This window comes from Notothenia coriiceps, unplaced genomic scaffold (genome assembly GCF_000735185.1).
Source record: "Notothenia coriiceps isolate Sejong01 unplaced genomic scaffold, NC01 NC01_scaffold00035454, whole genome shotgun sequence".
Taxonomy (NCBI): domain Eukaryota; kingdom Metazoa; phylum Chordata; class Actinopteri; order Perciformes; family Nototheniidae; genus Notothenia; species Notothenia coriiceps.
The window spans coordinates 220,932-229,249 of NW_011368155.1; the positions used below are offsets into that span (position 1 = coordinate 220,932).

General features: G+C 41.9%; 1 protein-coding gene across 1 annotated transcript in view; it reads left to right on the plus strand.

Moving 5' to 3' along the window:
- The window catches only part of LOC104962909 (nck-associated protein 5-like), a 20,665-nt gene that overhangs the window by 5,809 nt on the left and 6,538 nt on the right, over nucleotides 1–8,318 (plus strand). The window contains exons 4-7 of the mRNA XM_010791418.1: nucleotides 1,135–1,404; nucleotides 4,357–4,472; nucleotides 4,684–4,807; nucleotides 4,912–5,081. Of these exons, the coding sequence (XP_010789720.1) occupies nucleotides 1,135–1,404; nucleotides 4,357–4,472; nucleotides 4,684–4,807; nucleotides 4,912–5,081 (680 nt within the window). The remainder of the gene's footprint in view (nucleotides 1–1,134; nucleotides 1,405–4,356; nucleotides 4,473–4,683; nucleotides 4,808–4,911; nucleotides 5,082–8,318) is intronic.

Genomic DNA, 8,318 nt, shown 5'->3' on the forward strand with positions numbered 1-8,318 from the left:
GGGGGGGCGGTGGTGAACTGCCAGGCTTGGCATTCAATAATGCAGCTGTGCAATCTATGGCTCCCTCCAGCTTTCTCACTCGCCACAAATGTGTGTTTTCTCTGCTTGGACGTCAGCTACATCATGAACTATGGAGGATTTTTATACTTTTCGCAGCAACTGTCCTCAAGTGACTCATACATGTAACAGCCATCTGTCCAATGAATGTCCAGGACTCATTTCCACAAGATCTCCACTCGCAGGGGGGGGGTTGAATGTCAGGGGCAAGTCAGATATAAACTTAAAGTACACAAGAACATTGACTGCTCAAAGTTTTCTCTCTGAAAGACAACTTTTATATTCCCTCGTCTTTGAATTTATTGACAATTCTTGGCATTAAGACAAGAATGTGTTTGTTACTTTTAGTGCATTACGGCACCCAGAGACATAAGAGAAAATGGATCAATAGTTTGAGCTTCAGCCCCAGATGCAAATGTGATCCCTCTTGCAAGCTTTTGTGAAAGTCAACTGTAATGCCCAATAGTATTGAAAGAGAATGAGAGAAAGACAATATTTGTGTGAGACAGAATTGAGAGCTGCAGAAGACCTACAGTGGAAAGATAACACGCGGGGATTTTTTTATTTGAACAAAGATGAATCATTACAAAATTCTATCTCAGCAAAAATGTGCAAAGTACAAATAATTAGCAGATGCAACTGTTGGCCGTTCACACTTACAAGGACCTGGTCCATCTGTTCAGTCAAGACTGCAAACTGTGGCTTCCAAACCACCATCTGTTGCTACTTGCTGTCATTTCTCCTGATTAAAACCCAGCATGCACTCTGAGGAACGTGTCCTTGGGCGTGGCTCAATTTGCTCGGCATCGCTGGCACATAATAGTGTCTGATTAGAAGTTGTGGAGCCACCATTACTGCGATCCTAATTATGCCAATTAAATATTACTATATCAAATAGAAATGTTCTCTTTTTTCTCCTTCTTTCTACCGGCCACATGTTACTGAACCCCGCTCCAGATGCCCTCTTTACTCACAATCCTTTCCGTTGCATGTGAAGCCCTCCTGTCTTCTCCTTTTGTTGTTGTTGTTCCCGTGCTTCTCCCAGGCATCACACTCCTCTCCCTGTCCCCTTTTTAGGCTCCAGCTGTCAGATGAGGACCCTGGACAGCGGGATCGGTACCTTCCCCCTCCCCAAATCTGAGTCCAGCCCCGGAGCGATGACCTCCGGCTCCTCTGACCTGGATCTGGAACCTCCCTCTCCTCACCCAGACCCCTCACATCTTGAAGCGCCTTCCCTCCCAAACCCCCGCCTGCATGCCCCCACCAGCATGGGTCACTCCCTGTCCGAGCCCAGTGTGACCATCGCAGCGGACCCCCAGAGCCGCCTGCCCAAATTAGCATCTTCAGGTGAGTGGAGAAGAAGTGTAAATTACTTTATATTTATTCCCTAATATTTCTGGGAGGGTTTAAAGGTCCCCTCGTATACTTATAGGTCTCAGATCTATACAAACATGTCTCTGAAGGTTTTGGCTTGAAACACCAAACATCCCATAATCCCCTCTGTTTCAGCCCTGTTTCAAAAGTGCTGATTCTGTGGGTGTTTCTCAAAGTCGAGGATGCTTGCTTGGCAGCACATGTCTTCCGAGTAACTTGCTTCAGAAGCGAGGCAAGAATACTTCCTGGCATTCGGAAAACGAAGAGTGGAACAGGCTAGCAAGTGTGCAGGTGTGCGTCATATGAGAGGCCCCGTCTTACATTTTCCACCACAGATTTGGGAAAATTGGTCCGTGCGCAAAGCATTGTGGGGATTTTAAGACCTCGGAGTCTACACATGTGCAGCCTCGAAATTTCCCGCTACGAGGTACGCCGGGCTCGGTAGAATTCCAAGTATGCTGGACATTGGAAAAGTCCTTCGGCGGCACTCGGAGACGTAGTATGCTTGAAATAGTGGCTCTGGAGCGGCTTTACTCGACATTAAGAAAGACCCACTGTCTGTAGCTTTAAATGCTAATGAGCGGCTGCTGGCCACGCCCCTCTGAGAAGTGAGTGGTTAAAAAAACACAATGGTGCTCTAGGAGGAGATTCAGGTGATAAGGTGGTGGGGGGGGGGCTACCTCTGTTGGTGATTGGCTAATGGTTACACAAGCCAAAAAAACGTTATGACATCATAAAGTGGCCAAAATCTGATCAGCTCATTTTCAGACAGGTCAAAAAGAGAGGGAATCTTTTTCTCTGAAACTTTCAGAATGTCTTTACACAGAGGGGACACATGTTTATGTATAGAAGATATGAAAACGTGGATTTTGCATAATAGGTGACCTTTAAAGACACGGTGAATCAGCCCTTGTTTATTTGAACATTTATTAAAACAAGTTCCTTGACAGTGAGTCTCACACAACATGGTACAGATACAATATCATACTGTTATATACAAATATATATATATATAATATAATATAATCAAAAAGTACAATATACAATAGTAATTATCAACAAAGCATCAGAAATATATAGTCCAATTAGAGGCTTACAATATATTCACTTTGCCAAATACCTAACAACAGGTGACCATTTCTCTAAATACACTTCCATCTTGAGTCGTAGTTTTTGCTGTTACATTCTCCATACAGTTTACAACCTTAAGTCTTTGTGTCCATTGGTGAGTCAGCACTTATTTCACTGGATGATGATGCTCCTGGCTTTCGAACTCACTTTCTAGCCTTTACTCTGTTTCCGAAAACACACAGGGCTACCACAATATGATACAAAAGGGTTATTCTTAAACAAACAGAAAAGGCTATTGTTGCAGCACGGACAGAGGATTCTTTAGTTAGGTAATAAGTGTCAATTGTTATCACATTTTTATCTGATTTCCGAAGCAGAAATCTCTCCTAGATAAGGTTACGGTTGTTAGTGATGACTCCTCCTCTTCTCTTTGACACCTCCTGCATAAAGCCCATTTCACAATGTGGAGGTATCAACAATCAATGCTTTCCTTTTATATCTGATTCTCTCACTCAGGCAGAGAGGAAAATAAATTGAAATGCTTGGCTGTAAAAGCGACTATTATCATGCTAGATGGCAAAGTACCAAGCCTTGAAAGCCTCATAATGCTGGTTTTACCTCTGAGACGAATGTCACTGAACTCTGTGTTGACACATTTCCCTCAAGGGCGCCAGATAAGAGGAATCTGTTCGCTTTCTTAGACTCTGATCAAAATGAGTCTTTTAATTTAAAGTAAATGCTTCTACGCCGCCAGCTGAGATGACAAAGGACTCTGTGTCCTCTTTAGAAACCCGGAGTCTTCCTCGCTCGAGGACAACTAACAGATGAGATCAGATAAGCATGTCAACACAGCCATAGATCATAAAGCGTACACAATAAAATAAACACATCTAGGTGGATAGATTAACTACATAACAGTTTGCAAATCCGAAAAGAAATAATACAATAATAATATTACAAATAAAATAATGGATACATTATTAATACTCAGGTATACATTAATTATCTTCATTATAATGTTCTATACTCAACCCACCTTTCCTCAAGGATATGGATTTGGTTTCTAATTCTCATAGTCTCCATTACATAGATTTCATTAACTAGGTTATTCCATTGTGAAGTTATTATCTTTTAGCCAATTCCTTCCTAATTTGTTTGATGATCGCTATTCTGATTACAAGAAACAGGTAGAGGCAGCAATGTGGGTCTCAACTGTGGAACAAGATGATCAAAAGAGCTCTTTATCCAATGAGCTCTTCACCCCTCTATTTTCTATCCTTTTTAGAACCACCAAAAGCGAATACAGACAGATTTAGTATTGGCCAGAAGCCGGCTGTTATTGTATCACAGCTGAATGTTAAAAGAGACAAGTGCGGGGCTGAGACAGCAGTGGGCGGGGTGATAATAAGGGAGCGCTTTGTCATTGGGCGGCTGAAAGCCAGGAGTCATGGCGACGGACAATCGCACGATAGACACCATTAAAGGACACCTGTTATGCAAAATCCACTTTTTCATGTCTTTTATACATAAACATGTGTCCCCTCTGAAAGTTTCAGTTTTGTATATTTCTGAGACCTATAATATATTGATGAAAAACATTACAATAGGGGACCTTTAATGTTTGATGGCTTGGATATAGTGCAGTTCCATCAGGTGCACTAAGAAAGGATGCACAGGCTGGTGTTTGCTCGAGTGGATGTTCTCACCGTGTGCTTTTCTCAGTCTGCTAAAGGGAAGATTCTCACTTTGGAAGAATTCAAATGATGAACATGGTCACATGGTGTGTGCAAATGCATGATCTCTCTGTTATTCACCGCACGCCTCATGCCTGGTGTCTCTTTTGTCGACTTACAGATGCAATAAGGGCAAAGAGGTTGAGTCTCTGTGCTCCCCTGAGTAACATCTCCACCGAGGACAACGAGAAGGAAACGGAGAGGAAGATGAAGGCCAAGGACCATGACATGGCTGCTGTAAGTTGTTTACATTACAATGTGCACAAGTCAGTTTGAAAGTATTGAAAATTCAGTTTTTAAAAGTAAATAAAAACACTTCCAAAACTCTGTTATTTGGCTGGGGAAAGAACTGCTCAAAGCTGCAGTTAAATATTCTGTTGTTCCCATTCTTTCTTTCTTTGTTCTTTTCTCTCAAATGTCTGTATCTTAAACTGTTTTTTTCTACCAGGAGAGAGCCCTTCAGGTGTGCACGTACTCGGGGAGCAGCAGCAGCGACACGGAGACTGAACCGGAGGAAACGGGAAGACCCCCGCAGAGGACCCTGATCCTCAGATCCAAGAACAGTGACTCAGGTGTGATGACGTCGCTAAACGAATCTTTTCCCATTCATCAGTAAAGATAGACATTTTGTTGAGATCCTTTCTTCTTGATTTATAACATCTTCCTCCATCCACAGTGGACCTGAATGAGGAGACCCTCAAGAGGAGCAGTGTGGAGACACCCTTATCCATCATGGACTTCTACCAACATGACATGTATTCACACCTGGAGAAGGACACGCGGAGGATTTCCCAGTACGCCTTGCTGCACAAGGAGTCCTCCCTGGAAGCCGGAGACAGACTAAGTGTGAGTATTAAAACTCCTAAAAGCAGCATTTTATTGGTCATTATATATGACATCAGAGAAGGTAGTCACATCTTTAGAGGCTCATTCCGATGTTTAAGGTTACTCTAAGGAAGAGGCAATATATTCAAATGTCTTTTTTACTCTTACTCGTTATTTTGCTTCACATTTAAAGGAGATTGTTCTAGAATAAATGAATATCCTCATTTCATGGAGCCCACAGGAGGCAGTTTAAAGTCACTTTACAGTATGAGCACAATGTGAGGTGTTAGCACTCAATGGAAGTCTTTCGAGGATACAGAAAGACACACATATGTTTTCTTACCTCCAGCAGAGACATAAGGATGAAGGCATTTCATTTTTAGTTTGTCAGATGGAGTCACAATGAGTCAACTTTGCCTTCGCGACACCTCCCGAGGCACGGACAGACTCGCTTTTCTTTGCTACCGTCGGAATTGTTTACAGATTTTCATAGAAAAAGTGGCCTAATTGCTTTCGATCGCTCGCCCTCTCGTGTCAGCGGGTATTTGCCTATTAGTATTTAACGCTGCTGAATGACAAATGAGGATCAGAGACCATGAAATGGCCTCCAGCCCGGCATGCCTCTACGGGAGAGGCAAACTCTGCTCTCATACACACACCCTGACACCAAAATCCATACTCTGAAAAAAACATTTGACTCAAGTTCAAAACACAACTGTGTGTGTGTGAGGTCTATAATGACCTTTGGCGTCTTTCTGTACAACAGTCTCGTGTTATAGTCACAAAATTAATCTATTGATTAAAAACGATTTCGCCATTTTATTCGTGTCACACAGAACAATTTTAAAAGCAATGTAAATAATAACAAATTAGAAGTAAAAACAGATTTTAAAAAAAATACAGATTTCAGAATTTTTTTGACACAGGACGATTTTAGAAGCAATGTATTTCTATTGGTAGTATGTTTCGTGCATTCACCAAATAATAACAAATTAGAAGGAAAAAAAGATGACAAAAAATACAGGTTTCAGTATTCTGAGGCTCTGAGCCCCATTTCTTTTCCTCGCGGACGGCAAAAAAACTCCGACATTATACTATTTAAAATAAAATGGTTAGGCTTAGGGTAAGATATTTAGTAAGAAAATGTTTTTATGAACCACACAGCTTCCGGTCTTCCAAGACCCTACCGGACATAAAGACGTGGTGCAGGCACGAAACACACTACCAATAAAAATACATTGCTTTTAAAATCGCTCTGTGTGACACGAAGAAAAGTGGGAAATGGTTTTGGTGAACACGAATCAATAGATTAAGACACGAAATGCAGTGGGACTGGGTTGTTCTGTAACATCACGATTGGATCCATGACCGTAAAAGTATTGAACGCCTATAATTATGCAGAATTTGTAGGTGGAAGGTAACATATGCACACTGCTCCAGCTTTCATTAGCACCATTAGTTATTCAAACTGTTAAAGGTCTGACTAAATGGCAGCCGTGTGTGTAAAATGCTTATGTTTCACCATTATCTGTAACACAATGAATTTAGTGAGTACACCACTGCTCAAATGCCCTTGACTTCCCTTTGTGACCTTCCCAAGCAGGTATTGTAGTACGAGTCTTACTTTAACAAAGCAAAGTTGAGCGCTCCCACTTGATCCGATAGAGATTTTTTTGATTCTGATCCGAGGTCCCGGCGGTGGGCAGTGCACGGAACAGAGCGTTCGATGCGCTTCTACATTAGCTGACATGCAAGAGACAACTCACACCCGACAGAGCTGTGTTTGTCTCAGCCTCCAAACCTGTCCCGCATTTAATTGGATGCCAAAGGCTTCATTTGTGGGCAGTCGTGGAGCCTGTAGTGCTCAGAAGGGCTGAACCAAAGCTGAGAGGTCAATGGTTCAACTCCCAAAACAACCTGGCATCACGAAGAGAAAGTAACACGCACAACACTTGATCTGTCTCTTTGTTTAGAGAAAACTGTTCATTCCTGCACACAACCTGCATCTGAGAGACTCAAGTTTTCAATATCAACAGCCCTAAAATGACTTGGATACAGCCCATAGTTGTTTGATAGACCGCTGTTTTGGACGTTTGAATCACTGTACTCCAAAACAGTTTGAGGTATTTATACTGGAAGGTAGCTCGTACTTGACCAGCTACAACCCTATAATATTACTCATTGCTCATCTGTAAAAGAGACCTTTCACATTTGTACAGTATATGAACTAATTATCATGAAACTACATGCAAATAAATGCCTCTCCCACAAAAATAAATTAACATTTTTTGCATACTTTATAAGTGTGACAGTAATATCATTAATCGCTACCCCTTTTCTGTAATAAACAAGACATAGAGTGCTTTTTCTTCCATTCTAGGCCAATGTTGACATTCATTTGGACAATAACCTTATTCCTAAGCCTCCATTATGACCAGAGATGGCAAGTAGTGGAGTACAAATACTTCGTTACTGTACTTAAGTACATTTTTCTGGTATCAGTACTTTACTCCACTACTTATTACTTCTTACATTTTTCATTTTTAATACCTGTACTTTCTACTTCTTACATGTTGAACACAAATACCTGTACTTTCTACTTCTCACATTTTCCAAACAGGCTGGTTCCTTTAGTTTGAATGTGTGTTTGGTGGCGTGATCATTATTACTTAGTCATTGCGTGCCTATTGTTTTGAACACGATCCGTGTATCCATCATTTCCTGGTCTTCTCTAAAGAAGAGGGACCAATGAAAACGTTGTCATGTTGCCGTTGTTCAGCATGGAAACATTCATTAGCTAACAATGACATTATTGTTCTATTAATATAAAGGGAGGTCAGGTACTCTTTAAAACAGATGGTACTTATGGGTACTTTTTACTTTACAGCTTTTATCCAAAGCGACTTACATACTCAATACTGTGGACAATCCCCACAGGAGCAATTTGGGGTGAAGTGTCTCAGGGACACCACGACATGCTGACTGCAGTGGGGTTTGAACCTGTGACCCCCTGATCCGAACACCAACGCACAACCCACTGCGCCACACACCTCCCCACTTTAGCCATCTCTGAATATGATGGATCACTGCAGCTGAACCTACTTCCCCTGCATTATTCTTTTGAAAAGACCCTCCACGTGCGTGTCCTCACCCCCTCACCCCCTCACCCCTTGCATATGCTTTCCCTTTGTCCCCGGCTCAGCACCTTTTGACTGGTTCCGACGTTTTCATCGGCGGCAGTTTGGGGAAGTTTGGTGG